Source organism: Centropristis striata, chromosome 1, assembly GCF_030273125.1.
Source record: "Centropristis striata isolate RG_2023a ecotype Rhode Island chromosome 1, C.striata_1.0, whole genome shotgun sequence".
Lineage (NCBI taxonomy): Eukaryota > Metazoa > Chordata > Actinopteri > Perciformes > Serranidae > Centropristis > Centropristis striata.
Window position 1 is genome coordinate 35025416 of NC_081517.1, and position 16185 is coordinate 35041600.

General features: G+C 40.3%; 1 protein-coding gene across 1 annotated transcript in view; it reads left to right on the forward strand.

Annotated features, from left to right (window-relative positions):
• Positions 1-3613: 3613 nt before the first annotated feature.
• The window catches only part of LOC131976848 (alpha-1,6-mannosylglycoprotein 6-beta-N-acetylglucosaminyltransferase B-like), a 133877-nt gene continuing 121305 nt past the window's right edge, over positions 3614-16185 (forward strand). Inside the window, exons 1-2 of the mRNA XM_059340036.1 lie at positions 3614-4219; positions 10968-11080. Coding sequence (XP_059196019.1) covers positions 4152-4219; positions 10968-11080 — 181 coding nt within the window. The 5' untranslated portion in view covers positions 3614-4151. The remainder of the gene's footprint in view (positions 4220-10967; positions 11081-16185) is intronic.

Sequence of the window (16185 nt, forward strand, 5' to 3'; positions counted from 1 at the left end):
CCAAGAAAATGTATAAAGCACACCATATGTAAGCAATGCTGTCTCCTGATCTTTATATCTCTCGGTGTGTATGTGTTTGTGTGTGTGTGTGTGTGTCCTTTACAGTTACTTTTGCAATCTTCTGTGTTCTATTTGTGTGCTGCTTAATGCTATTTGATGTTGAGCAGCTTTTCTTATTTAATTTAATTACTTCTTTATTTAGATTTTTTTAATGTTTAACTTTACCACTAAGAACGGTATTTTGCTGTTTTTATTCCAATGTGGATGTAATTAGCTTTCAGAAACAGCCGATATAAACTGTGCTGATAATGTGACAGTTAATGGGTTTCTACCATCTTGCAGGGTCAGAGAGGTCATTATATCTTATGTTGGATTCCTCCTGAAAGAGCGCATTGATGGGTCTTTGGCTGCTATAAAATTTCGACCACATTTGCCAAAATGCAATATTGATTAGCAGACAGATCATAAATCCCTAAACTATTGATTAGTTGGGTTAAAAATCAATTGGCAAGGTGTGCAGGAATCACTGCCAATTTTAGGGTGAATCTGAAACTAGCATTGTGCCTATCTATTATCCTGTAAAGCTACAATATGCAATGTTTGTAAGCAAACAGAGCAAGACTGATAAATTGGTCGGCCGATATTGTCATCCGATATTAGCTTATCAGAGATATATCAGTATTGGCATAGATGTTTTGGATATGCACTGACATGAAGAACATTTTTGTTCAGAATATATTGTAGGAAACAATATTTTGGTAACATAAAATTTGTGTCATAACACAGTTTGTCCAGCAAAGCGTACTCTTACACTAATCGCAACAATGTCAACTCTATAGTGTCATTCAACACAGGGGGCAAGAACGTAGAATCACAACGCTCAATACAGCTGGCGTCAAGAAATAAAACAGCCACCTCACTCATGACTAAAACTTCAAACCAGCAAAAACAAATTACATTTACCCATATAGGGATGTTTTACTAGTTATTCATGTTTGTAGGGTGTCTGTTTAGAACATGGTGACTTGATATTGATATCAGCATCGGCCCCAAAATCCAGTATTAGTCAAGCTCTTCAAGCAAATATAAAAATATATAAAAAGGATCAATCATACATTGAAGTCATGCATTTATCCCCAAGCCTGATCCTGGCTTCGTAATCATCAGTAAATTTTAGGATATTTATCATTTGCTGAGGCAAATGCGAATGAGCTTGGTGGAAAAGTCATATATAAACATCAAACGACAACAAAGTGATACAAAAAGAGAATGCACAGTACAAACAACATCAGCACTGCCTTTGTTTTTATTTCAGATGCTTCTTCTTTGCCTGTGGTGGCTTTACAGCTGCTGGTTAGCACAGCCTAAGGCTGGATGCTGTTTCAAGGTAGACAGCTCATTAAGAATAGTGACAAGTGTTGCAGAGGGAACTTAACCAACTCAGGGGGAATAGGACTGGACCAGCAAAAGCAAAAAGCTGCGTATTATAGCTATGACAGGGCCTGCAACACTTTCTCCACACTGGCATTGGACTTAATACCTCTTCGGTTCTTCCAATTAAATAATAATGCTGCAGTGGGTAACCTATTTCCTTCTAAACATCTATCATACATAGAGCAGCATTTTCTAAATGATTCATTCCAATCGAGCCAGGGACAGTGTTTATATTTGCTTTGTAGCAGTGTGACGCACGGTAGAGCTTTGTGCTGTGAATATGCTCGTGTGTTTGGGTGCGTTTATGTGTTTGTGTGGACCAAAATGCATGCAGCATGCACACGCACACACAAACACAAACAAAAGGTGTAAAACTCCCATGTTTGCCCAGCGGATTCCTGCTGATAGAGCAGAACTATTCCCACAACCCGCAGAGGGGGACAGCCTGCATGGGCGGTGGGCTGTCAATCAAATCCACATGTACCAGGGCAAGTGATGCATGAAGGGAGTTTGAGATTTCACTGTCATCTTCAGTTTGGTCCCCTGCAGATCTCCCCCTTCTGCCTCCATTTCTGCTCCAATGCTCCTTTGGCCACAATGACTGTATAATCTGTGCCATGACTGCAAATCATTTAACAGAACAAATATTACGGTTTGGAGTTGTAGCTCGGGGCTCTCCCCATGGGTTTTAGCTAATTATATGTAGTGCAAAAAGTGGTGTGTTGTTTGGGTGTATTTTCAACTAGGAAAAAAAAGAAGAAAATTATATATAAATAATCAAACTCCATGTAATATATTAGTTCTGCATCTTTTCCTGTGAATTTATATATGTTATAATTTTGCAATACTCATTTTCTACTTCTGTTACTAGTGCTGCTGTGGTGTCACCTGTTGCAGTACCACTGCCTGACGCTGTGTGCCGCTGTTGTACCCTTATCTCATTCGCTGTCTGTGGTGCTGAAATGATCAACTGCGATGCTGAGCACACTCTGTATTGTTCCCCCGTCAGTAACCACCAAACAAACACAATTAGCTACAGATCCTCATGTGCTAAAACAAACAAAGCAAATATAAACTAGAGCAATATGAATCACTCATTCCACTTCCAAGTACCTCCTGGTCACCGAAGAAGCCGGTGATCTACTCTACACGCTGGAGCCTCATAAAGAAACAGTCCTTTGGTTGGCTGTATACAGTAAATAGAAAGTAGGCTGTATTCATCTGGTAAAATCTTCTCTCGTCCTGAGGCAGGAACATAGAAAGTCGAGTGCTTCTTGTATGCTTCTTATGTCACGACTTAAAGCCGTAGATGGCGCCATATAGAGCAGAATGTGGCTGCGGAGACTTCAGACTATCCGGACCTGTCCATCACTGTGCCGCTGGTCCAGAGTCAAGTCAGCTAGCGGAAGCTACAACGATACAGGAAATAGTGGTGATTTCCATCCCAAAATAAAATAACAGCATGTGTTCACACTAAGTCGTGGTTAAAGTTGATTAGCTTATAGCCCCTAGGGTAACTGTGCCATTAAAACCAATTACAAAACCCATCAATAGGCCATAATGTGTTAATTATTTTCAGCACATTAACATCAAACAGATTTCTTTCCCCCTCCCCCATTTCTCAGTAGTGACCCCCAGGCTTGTCTGGGTTATAAATAAACAATAGATAAAATATAAATTTGAAATGTGTTTTATGAAGCATTTTATTTTAAAAAAGAACAAAAGCTAACAGCATCAACACATTTTATAAATTTAATTTAGGATGTAATCTATTAAATGTATTTTTTAAATTATTTTTGGTGTGTGGATACTATAGTGTAGATTGATAGCATGTGAAACATTATAACCTATAAAGTCCCCTGATTATAAAGTCTTGGGCAAAAAGTTTGATTAAGGGTTTTATAAATATTGACTATGAAGACATATGTATACTTCCAAATGTAGAAAGCTATGTGGGAGTAAATGTTTGTAGGCAAGAGAAGGAAGACTTCCCACACACTGCTTTATTATTTGGTAAAGCAGCTTTGAATAAAGGTCTGAAATGTTGTATTACTTACTATAGGTTATTGTAAGTAAATGACAGTGGAATAATTGTTTAATTGTGTTGCTTTGCCCCCTGCTTAGATTCTTAGAAATGATCGGTCACGGACGAGGCTATTATTTTGAAAAGATCAACCGGACGTGTGAAACTCTACAAAAATCCAAATTGTCTCTGGAGAAGTGGACGAGTACGAGGCAATACGGCTAGATTGCCACAGTCGCGCTGGCTTCGCCGTGAAGTTTAAACGTCCATGAAGCTAGCTCTCCTCTCCGTGAAACCCTGCACAGAGACAACGTAGATATAAAACGACACACATTTTCACTTTTTGACCAAAACGCCATTTTTTCCGTAAAGAACTCACCTCGGATATGACTCCAATTGTCGACACAACCTGCAGCGACTTCACCTCAGATTCAGAGTGTTTGTCTGACGACGGAATAACGCTTTAAATTACATTTTCAGCCACGGGAAAGGAGACTTGCTGAATGAAACTTTTTTTCGCCATAGCCCCTTCGGAGAGATAAATAAGCACTTATAGGTGCCGTGTTTGTTTAAAAAATAAGCGAGTTGACTTGCAGCTGTGGACCGCTGGATGGGACGCTGATAAAATGTTTGGACACGTCAAGTTTCATGTTGGGAGGTTAGCAACGATGTCAGGGGTCGCTCGTTTTGGAAAATGATTACTGGCTGCACCGACGGTAAAATAATGGTCAGAAGATGTCTAGTAACGTTCAAACCGTTCAGGTAAGAGCTCGCAGCGTTATCCTAACCTGCACCCAGTTTCCTCTTTAGCCTCTAGCATTGTTGTGGTTGATTACAATCTGTTTTCCCACTGCTAACATGCACCACCAGGGCATTGTACACATTTTGTGGGGCCAAGGTGTGTGTATGTGTGTCACCACTCCCCTAATCACACACATACTCACTCACTTACCAGATGTTTCTCCGCTGGATGAATTGGATTAGGATCCACATGGATAAAGGGACAACACGCAGCGATAAATCATGAAAGAGCCATTGTAAATCCGCCTGTACTGGCAGTCAGGCGAGCTCTAACTTAGTTTCCTCCTGCATGGGTAGCTCCATTATCACTGTGTGGCTGGGCTTTGTTTGTGAAGATATTAAAGGGAAGCTGTTACACATGTTAACCACTTAAACAGTTGATGCTTTACAGTCCATTGGGCCATGCTGTGGCAACCTGCTTTATTTTATTTGCCCTGATAGGTATAGAATAATTACAGGCTTGAGATGAATTCCTCTATCTTTTTTTTTTCTTCATTCTGAGAGTTGGAGATTAAAAGCAGCATTGATTATAAGTTGTACGAAGCTAGAGGATCTCCAGTGTTATACTGACACTCACCTTTTACCCACTTGAACCTGTTATTACTTATGGATTTTCAAAACAATCTCTCTAGAAGGCCATGATGGAGTCCGTGATGGTTATATTCATGCTGCACTGAATTGCTTCACCTGTTGTCAGGAGATCAAGCACGTATTCAAGTGCACTCAACTAAGCAGCTATGTGACAAAGCTGCACTTGCCTTGACAAGATAGACAATGAGAACTCTTCACAGGTGATTTGTGTGTATATATCTTGTTCAGAACATCTCTGGCACAAATATTGGTATTTAGTCATTTTACATTGGCTTTTTGCCTTAATTTGATAGTTTTGACAAGAAAAAGATACAAACATTGGGAGAGATACATTTGCTTAAACTATGGATTAGGGGTGTAACTAACCATTATTTTCAATATTGATTTATAAAAAAATAAGGCCAAAGTAATGTGCTTAAATGTCCAAAGCTATTCAGTTTAATACGATACTAGACATAAAAAAGCAAAACATCTTAATTGATCATCGTCATTCTGACTCTTTCTGGTCAGTTGGTTGAGTAGTTGGTCAGCATGCTCTTGCCTGACTTAATGTTCATTGCCAAGCTATTTTCCAAGTGCTAGAGAGATTTGGAGAGGGCATTGTTGTATCAATGCCCTTCCAAAGTGCGATGAAGGGTTCTGGTTGCTATTATATGAAATATCAGCAGAAAAAAATATCAGACGTAAAACTGGCACAAGGTGGAGTACTTTCTCTGGATGAAATGAAGCTGATGTTATTGAACCACTGTGTAACAGTTACGAGTGGCAGCCACAGGATTTTCCCCATAGTTGAACATTTTGCAAACACCAAACATGCAGCAATTATAGTGCAGGATAAACACTCACACTGCTGGCATTTGTAGTTTAAATACTTGGCCATTGCAAAGGATGAAAAAAGTAAGCTGACATCAGGAAAAAAGCCTTCTGGCGGACAAGCAGCGTTACCTGTGTTGTTCAGTGGTGGCTGATTTAGTTTATCTAAAGATAATTTGCAGATTTTTTTCTCCATTGAGTAAAGTTCAGTCGACCATGTCCTTGGTTGACTAAAATTATACCTACTCTTCTAGTTGACTTCAGCCCTATGATTAACTACTCGATTAGTTGACTCATCATTATAGCTCTACTACAGATTGTGAATATGCATCTTAGATCACAGGAGCAGCAGTGATCAGATATTAAGGCAATATAGATAGTCCAAATTTATTTTTTCTTTAGCTAAGAGGAATATTAATTAACTCGACTGATCTTAGGCTAGTTCAGAAGCCAGTAAAAGTTTCTTGGAAAACACCACAACTAACAACTACACCATGCGTGGCAGACGTCCTCCCGCTTCAAAAATCATCTACATGTACCTTGAGGCAAAATCTGATAAGTCTATATGTGTGAGGAAGCCAATTAGCTGATAGCAGATCTCTCTTTCTGATCCAATTATAGGGAGCAGAGCATTTACTTTAAGCCTGTTAATTAAAGACTTGTCAGGCAGGACCGAGGCCTAATCCTCTCATATCACCCACCTAACGCCACTTTGGAAAACGGCTAAATGATAAGAGAGGAAACGATCGCCCTAGGACAGCATCGGGCAAGCTTCTGCACACCCACATGAACTGAACATTTTTCCTGTTTTGTTTTTTTGTCCTCCATCAATCGCTGCGTTGCTTACTAGCATTGGTGCTTATTTTCCCTGCACACACACATAAACACACACAGGATTGTTAATCCTTAGATCACAGAGAGAAGATGAAGTGAATTAGAAAACTGAATGGCGAGCTGTAAAATCAGCCAATTTTCTTCATGTCCTCTGTGTAACCCGTTTATCTTTTCATACCTGTCAGCGGGCCTCTCCAGACTCCCTGACTGTAATAAGACGAGGCACTGAGGATGGGTATGAAAAACAAATAATCGGGCAGCTGAAATGTTTAAACACTTGTCCTAAATCAGGTCAGCCGTTCTGATTTTCAGCTTTCACCTTGGATTGCTGACCTTACGGTATAGAAAGTGCATAATCCATGCAAGGTTTAAGTATCTCTGGATCACGGCGTCATATTCATGACAAATAATCCCTTCATCGTAATGATTGTTTGGGATTGGATTCACATCAGTTAATGTATTGCTGCTCTGTGGTCCTCCGACAGTTATTGAGCTATTCGGATTCATTCCGCAATATGCTTGGAACAGATGGGGGTTATGTTTTATTATTTCATAATATTACAGTATCCTGGGAGAGAGGTAAATGAGAAACCATAGTGAATGAGCGTGCTCCAGCTGCTTACTGTAGATGCTGGGACTTTGATGTTTTATACAGTATGGTTATAATTTCCCCACGTGTAAATCAATACAAAAATGCTACATGCTGGAGCAGTCGTTGACTTGCTGCCACTTGACTTTGAGGCTGTAATCCTGATGATCACACTGATCATCACATTAATGGGTCTAATAATCAGTTTCTGCCACCAGCAAATTAAGTTGATAATCAGAAATGGGGAGTCTAATTTCAACATGTATTCATACATAAATTACAGTTTGTCTTGTTACAAGTGCAATCAGTGCTGTGATTCATTAGATCCACTTCCAGCTCAAAATGTAATCTAATTACTTTGCCTCCAAAACGTATGGAAAACGAAGATAAATTACCAATTTAACTGGAGCGACTGTATAAATGTAATCATGTTTGATGCAATCCATTAGATAAGAGCCTTAATGATTATGAAGATGATTTTTCACTGTCAATATGTTTCTTTGCTGTGCAAAAGTTTCTTCTCAAAGAGCCACATCCTGCTGGCTGTCCTTGAAGCTACTGTATTGTGACTGAGGACAAGACACATTGGCTCTGTCTTGGAATATAAAGTCACTGTGGGAGCTTGCCAAACCGCCACGCTCTATACTTAACAGATTATTCAACATCATTTTGATCCCTTCGGGTCAATCAGATCACTCCAGCAAATGTTTTTTTAAGTGGCCATTCTTCCTTGCTGTTGATAGGAACTCATTTCTTATGGCCTCATCAATATTAAGAGGTTTTGTTCACAACTTCGCGTGACTGGAGCTACTTACCATTCCAGGAAGTGCTGTCAGATTTCACAGTGGCCTATGCATTCAGGCAAACAGCTCTGGCCTGGCTGTTAAGAGAAAGCAATATTTATAAATAATGAATTGCTTTGTTGTGTTAACATTACATTTTCTAACATGTGGTGCAGAAGTTATGCCTTTAAAGCTTACCTGTGCAAGGTTGCTCTTAAATGATGAAGTAAATTGTGATCATTTTAACATCACAACAAAAGTTAGTTTTGTTATTGTTGTTTTATCTCATTACTACCATTGCTTTAACCCGTTAGGATGGCTAGGGGAACAGGGGATGTTCAGGGAAAGATAAAAGGTCAACAATTGATGCCACATAGACATTTGTGTACAAGTACACTATATAAAGGCTTAGAACCTTATAGTGGGAGTGTATGGTAGACATTTCCATGCTAAATTTGGCCATTTCTCACCACCTGAGAATTGATAAAGAAATCCCTCTTATACCACATTAAGACACCAAAACCTTGAGGAGCAGCTTAGCAAATCCACGCTGTGATTTTATGCCAAAAATATTGACATTTTGGTTTCTGCAAGAATAATATTTTATTTGGCAATTGGATGGTGAGCACTTTTGTTCTGGAAACTGCTGACCCCTTTATTATCAGTTCAGCTGGGAAAGGCCGACATGCCCTAGGTCTCTATTAAGTGACCTGAATAACGAGTGGCTGCAATTTTCCCAGAGGTCACAAAAGTTAATTTTATAGGTCAAGTTTCAATAAAATTATCTCACTACAATGAAATGGCTACAATGGTGACTACCGCCATCACACATGAATAAATTAGGCTCATTGTGGCTTTCCAGTAATACCCAGTTTATGTATTACCAATATTGTTTAGGGGTCTCAGTATGCAGAAATATTGAAATACAAAAGGCAAAATAACACATTATACAGCATGAGAAAAACCACATGGTTCTCGCCTCAAACTGCATGGGATCTTTATAAAGTGGGCATGTCTGTAGAGGAGAGACTCATAGAGCTCATTTTCACTCAGATCCCTTTGAAAAGGTTCATGCCAGTTTTTCCCTCGCCCATTTTATATACCATCCTTCCCGCCAAGATATGACATGGTTGGTACCAATTAATTTCGGAGGTCTTTTAGTTTAATATGACACCAGTGTCTTCACTGAGCCTGCTCCAGCCTCTGAAAGACAGAAAGTCAACTGGGATTTTCCTCATATGCTGGATAGGATTTCTCACTGTTTGTTATAGCAGCCCTACATATTTTTAAAAAATGACAATGCATTCACCCAAACAAATTAACATAATGAGGATATTTAGGGACATGGCTTCAGCTGCTGAAATATGCAGCATAAGTACTGGAGTGTTAGCCATTCTTTGTCACATAATTCTGATTTTGTTCAGCACCACTTCTACAAAATCTTCCAAGAATGTTCTCTTGTGGGGTTTAGCAGCAGAGCAGCAAGCATTTTAAAGTGGGACTTGTTAGTCATGGAAGCTGACTGGTATTTTGTCCAGCGGATGAGAATCACTGACAGCTTTGCCTCTCCGGTTCCCCAAAGAGTCTTGGCATCATAAGATAACCTTTGATCCATATACAGTGAAGCGAGTAGCTTAACTAGGGCAGGATTTACACAGATACAAAAGACCTGATTTTCAAGTCTTTTAAGTCAAAGATCTGATTCTCTCATGGCTGTCTAACAAGGGAGAACCCACACAAGTTTCATCCTGTTTCCCCTTCTGAGGCTTTAAGATTTATAATATCAGAGCTGTTCCACAAAGTAGAGTAAGGAAGAAGTTTCTGTTTCTGCACTACAGATCGGTGCCCACATCCTGCTTTAAAAATCTCAACACCTTTGACCAGTTTAAAGAATAGGTTCATTTTTTTTCCAAGTCCATCTTAAAACAATGCTGACATGACCACATGTACATGACAAGAGTTACTGGTGGCTCAAATCATTCCTGCTGTCCATACTGGCTGATTTGGCTAACTCTGGCTGATCCAACAGTTAAACAGACGATTTTTTAATTATGTCCCCACTTGGATACTATGCACTATATTCCCAATATCTGTTCTATTGTTAAACATACTTTGTGTAAATAAACGGTTGGATAGCTATTTGGACACACTGAAGTGCCGGTTGGATATGTGTATCTGACACAAGGCATGATGGAGGACTCTGACCAAGGCAAAAGTTAATTTTGGTAAAAAATCATTGTGAAAATAAAACGAAAAGGAGTGCCAACCATTAAAACATCACTGTCCACGGTTGTCTGTTATGCACATTTTTTCGTTACTACATTGCACTATAGGATATTTATGGTGCCATAGTATACAGTAACTCACACAGTGAACACTGTTGACCTAATTATGTTTGTGTTTAGACAGAGGCATGAGTGAGGCTAGTTTTTGTGTTCAGGGACTTTTGTGAATATTTTACGTATCTTTATGATCTTATTCTCACCTCTCACCATCCTTGCCTTCCCTTCCCTTCTCCTCTGTACACTTCTGATATTACATTAATAAGCACATCCGTTTTGCCTGCGCTTATAGGGACAAAATACTCACCCATATTTTGGCAGTTGTCCGAGAAGTATGCCAACCATTATCATCAAAACACTGAAGTGTTTCAAGTGCCCTTGAGATTCAAGTTTGTACTTTTTTATGTGTGATCGCTGCTCTATTTATGCTTTCCTTACAGGGCTTTCTGGAAGGAAGCACTGCTTGCTATTTCTTGCTTGTCGCTCTGTCTCCCTTCCTCTTCTGCTCTCCTCCACATTTTCCCTCACCCCCTCTTTTTGCCAGTCATTCTTTCCTGCAAACTGGCCTTCCATAATTGTCAGCTTGTTCATCTGCCTACATTCTGCCTTTTGTTCTTCAAGCCTCTCACTCTTTATCCACTCCTTTTTGTACCTCAAAATATCTCACTATCCACAATTCTCACTCTCTCTCTCTCTCCTCATCTTCATATTTTACTACTCACTCAAAACACCTATTTACCTGTCCTTCCCTATAAATATGTTTATCTATCTTGACTCCCTCTTCATTTATTTCCTCTCTCCTCCCCTTTGTGTTGCAGGATATTCGTGGTGGGGATCGGCTTCTTCAGCCTGTGCTTTCTAATGACCTCTCTGGGGGGGCAGTTCTCAGCCAAGAGACTGGGGGACTCCCCCTTCACCATCCGCACAGAAGGTACTGACATGTGTTCAGTGTTTGTGTGTGTGTGTGTGTGTGTGTGTGTGTGTGTGTGTCTGTGTGTGTCCGTGTGTGTGTGTGTGTAAACAGTACCCTCACGGAGTTGAAATGCTGTAATGTCACTGCATATTGCCGTGCTATAACTCTTCATGGTCCTGCTGGCACTTCACTGCCTCGTGCCACTTTGTCAAAGCCGCACCACCTGTCACTGGAAGCATAAAACAGCCAGGAATAGTAGGATGAGGCAAAGAAATCATGAAGTAAATGTAAATTGCATTGTAGAACCAGTATGGCCAGTGAGTTTCATTCACATAACTCTCAGTAGAAAGACTGCATTTTTCCATAGTTGCGGTCAACTGCTGAGAGATAAATCAACATGCTTATAAAAAAAAAGGATATTGTGGGTGTGACATGAGGTAGAAACGCCAGCCAGTAGCTTGTAAGTTATTGGTCTGATCCCCAGCAGTGACAGCAGTGTGGGTGGCTAATATTATATCTGTGGGTTTCACTCTACTACTTTCAGGGACTCTACACTAATGGCAGCAACAGTATATGCTAGGGCTGTGTGTGTGACATATAAGATATGAAATACATGCAAATATAAGCTTCATTAAATGTTGTTTACTCAGCTGTCAGTACTTTGCAGCACAACGAAACAAAACTATGCATTATTTACAACAGAATTAATCCTCTTTATGGTGATAGATTGACAGCAAAAAGCACTCCACTGTTTGTTTGCACTATCTTTGATGACTTAAGAGAAACAATAAGCCATGCGGCCTAAAATGCATTTTACAGCTCCCCTGAACCCTTCCAGGATCCTCTGTAAGACGCTTTATCATATAAGAGTCCATTAAAGCAAGCCTTTCTAACTTTTGCTGTAACCACAAGTGGAAATAACAGTATGATGATGCAGTGGGTTAAGTACAAAAAAATTAATGTTGCCAAGCGACAAGGAATAAACTATCTTTTTACTTACAAAGATGTGGGGTTGTTGAGGGTTGAATGAGGTCGGGTATGGAGGGAAGAAAGGGGGTTGAGGGATGAAATGACGTAGGTCGAGTATGAGAAGATGAACGGAGGTTAAATGTGGACTGATGATGGGCCTGCAGGTGTTGAGGAACCCAGGGAGCGAGACTCAGGGTAGGTACGTCTCGCTGAGCCTTGGTGTCATCATCCCGCTGTGGTTCCTGATTTTTTAGAGGAAAGACGGAACAGGATATTCGGGATAAGGTTGTGAGAGCTCAGACCAATTAGGCAGAAAGTGGTTAGAAGAGACCATCTAGTCTAGATAGGCACAGGAAACCTAATTGGGATGAAGTGTGGTCTTGCCCTTGCACTTAAAGTAACATTGCTATTTTTTTGCAGTTCAGCGCAGCAGTTGTGTTGAATGCAATTTACTTTTTGATCGCTGCCGTAATTATGAACTGCTGTACATGTTCTAAATACATGCTGTTACTCTTACCAATACTATGCTCAAACACTATTCAAAGCAAGCAAGTGGCAGCCTCTTGCTCGGTCACTCTTTTCTTTTCTCTTCTCTTCTTAGCTTCCTCCATCAGTGCCCCCCAATCAATGCTGACACTGCACATTGTTTACTGTACTTGTGTTGCATGGACAGTGAGTCCAGCAAAGCCATATCTCACCAGTGAAATGTCATTAGCACATTAGCCAACCAGCAATATCACATAACCTGGAGTGAAGGCTGACTGCCAGAGGCAAGGCAGGAAGAAAAAAAGAGAGCCATTGTAATCTCCTGCTGTACGAGGTGTGAAGATTGAAAGTCAGAGGTCATTTTGTGGAGGCCAGCCACTACTCACTGCTGCTACAGTTAAAATAAGAAATGTTCCGAGGGCGCTTCGACATGTGTGTAGCATGTGTGGATGCACAACGGTAGCTGAAGCATGCCATGTGTCAATCTGCATGGGCGTGAGAGCAAGAGGAAGACGGAGCAAGTGCTACTATTTGTGTGAATCGCTCAGGTGTTTGTGTGTGTGAGTCTGTGCTCTAATCTGTCAGGAAGAAAGATGAACCAGTGGAAATGGAAACAGAAAATAGCAGACTTAACTGAATGCATAGATGCAGAAGAATATTAAAAAAGGCACTGTGTGTGTGAGAGAGATAATGGGGCGGAGGGTCATTTGGGATTACTGATCTTGTGATAAATTAAGATTACTGTGTTTGTGTGATAAATTAGGATTAGTTTGTCTGTGTATCTTGTTAAAATGTACTTGATTAATCAACTAGTCATGCACGGCAGCCTGGGAAGACATCTGGCGCGAGCTCATTAAAAACTGTATAGTGTCCATCCGTGCTTCCCCATAGGAGTTTACTTTGGTGTGCATGCCTCTACATGTATTTGTGTGTATGCCTTTATGTACTTTAATACTTTTGTGCTTGTCTATGCACAAAACATTCCTGTATCTCTATCATCAACAGTGTGCCTCGGGTATATTTGTTTGCCTATGCCCCACTGTTTCGCCTCCTTTCCTCCCTTTATGCATGTCTCTGTGGTCTACTACCTCACACTGCTTTCGCTGCTTTCTGCCTTTGTGTGTGTGTGTGTGTGTGTGTGTGTGTTTGTGTGTTTGTGATGAGCTGGCAGGAAATTGGCTGTTAAATGGGGCGACAGCAGCAATGTGGGACAAGATTGAGACCAGAGAGACCGAGAGACTGATCCATCTGCTCTCTGCAAATCAGCCCCGCGAAACAACTGGCCCTTTCATTAAGCCTCCAGTCACCACCTGCAGAGCAGCAGCACACACACATACAGACACACACAGTTCCAGTCCCGTGTTTCATTAACTACATGTCAAATCTGGCAGACCTTCCATGTAAAAAATTTGCACCTCCTGCCAAATTAAAAAATTTTGAGTTTCTGGCCTTTTCACACAGGACAGCAGAGCAGAACTAATATATTCTGTGGTGACTTTAGCTGTGGTCATTTTTATTAGCCTTTAGGTCATTTTGCTCGGATAATGAAGCATTGCTTTTGAAAAGTTTTCCACAGACAGAAATAGGCTTTATCATCATCATCTTGGTTACCATTTGACAGCTGCCAAGACATTTCAGATTTCTTGTTAAGGAGCAGCCAGGGCTGAAAGATTATTTTTATATTGAAATCGTATTTTTGAAAAAGTACTGACTAAATTGAGGGACCCACAATTTAAGTACGGACCCTAAAACACAAAATGAAATAATTTGCTAATCCTTTTTGACATATATTCAATGGAATACAGTACAATGTCAAGATATTTAATGTTTAAATTGCTAAACTTTTGTTTTTTGTAAATATATACACGCATTCTGAATTTGATGCATTCCGCCCCAGCTTTTTTTGGAATCAGGGTTGTACAATTGCATAATAAACAGCGTCTCTCCAAGCTATTGGAAGTTAAGGATTGCGAGCTATTGATGGTTCCTCGTCTGTACAGATATAACTACCACTAGTGAATTAATTTAGCTGCATAAATGAATGTAAGTTGGGGAGTCGGCTGTTTCTCTGTACTTTCTCTGCACAATTAACCATTGGCAAAAGATGGTTTTGTGCAAGCAGAAACACCACCCTGGTCAGCCATTTGTGATTTTTTTTCAAGGAATGTTTCCACAGACACTCAGTTCGTAATATCGCGAATGCAAGGGCTTTCATCAGTAGGCTATAGGTTGAAATATATGTTGAAAACAAATACAGGCGTCTAGTTTCTAGTCTAGAAGGGTTCAGCCCCAGGAGCAGCTCTCTTATTTTAGCATCAGTCTAAAATGTTCAGGAAGTTTTCCCAACTCATGGCATACATTATGTATCGGTAAAAGCTTTATTCCCAAGTTAAAACAGAGCCTTTTTATGAAGAAGTGACTTTGTCATTACACAGCAAACTGTCAAAGACTGTTTTGTTTTGTCCATTGCCTTTGGCTTTCTCTCTCAAACATGACCTCTAAATGGAAATGCTTCATGGCAATAAGCTGAAAAGTGGGTTTCCTAAAAAGATGACTGAATTTAGGTCTTTCATACACAAGTGACACAATGAGCTGCAAAAGATATCTTATTAAACCCCTTACAGGCTACATATTCATAACACCTTTGTCACTCATAGCCCACAGCAACCCTTTAGTCACTACTGTCCATTTCTATTATCTCAAAATATGAATGTGTCTGGATGTCATTATATAACAGGGCTTTCTATGTCCCTAGTTGAGGATATCTGATGACGTCAGCAGCCATCATCAAATGCTACTCATTTGTGTTGAACAAGGCCATCAGGAACACAGCAGACAATATGCTTTTCTGTTTATAAATCAAATTCACAGGATATCATCTCGCAATGTGACTTAGTCCTTTTTTACACAGACATTAGCTTGCCGTTTGCACACAATAACAGAAAAAATTGTGTAGGGCTTTGTCACCTTAGCAGGAGTTGCGATGATAGCAATTGTTTGGGTATTAGCTGAATTTCGTCGCCACCTCTCGCTCTCGTGGATTATCAGCTTCCACTTGGAGGTTCAGAGTGCTGGGTTGTCGTTCAAATTCCCGTCTCCCCTCAGTGACTCACAAACTCATCAAGGGCTGTGAGCCGGAGATGGAGAGGTAGGGGCTCAATAGTGAAAATGAGAAAGTGGGGGAGGGCGACAGAGGTGGAAGTAGAATAGAGCATGTATGTGTTTGTGTGTGAATCTGTGATTAAGCAAGAGAATGAGATTTCTAGAGGTTGCTTTTGCTCACGGAAGAGAAAGATGAAAAAGCAAGATAAAAAGGTACATAACCAGATTTTTTTCCCTCTTGACTCAAATACATCAGACATAAGGGAGATGTTAGCTTGATCAAAGGCCTTCCCTATGGAGCTTGTTTATACTCGGCAGTTTATTACATTAACAAGGACCCATGACAGTCCCTTCACCCTAAGCATGTTTGTCACAAGTGTTTGTTCTAGCTGAAAGACTCGGGGCTCTCTCACTGTCGAGGCGGGTCCCTGCTGGGAGAGAGAATATGATTTTACTTTTTTGCCTCAGTTTAAATTTTGCAGTTCTCTCATCTCTGCAGGTTTAATGGCTAACTACTCGAGAATACTGTCAATCAAAGACTTTGATTTATAAAAACGGAAGACATC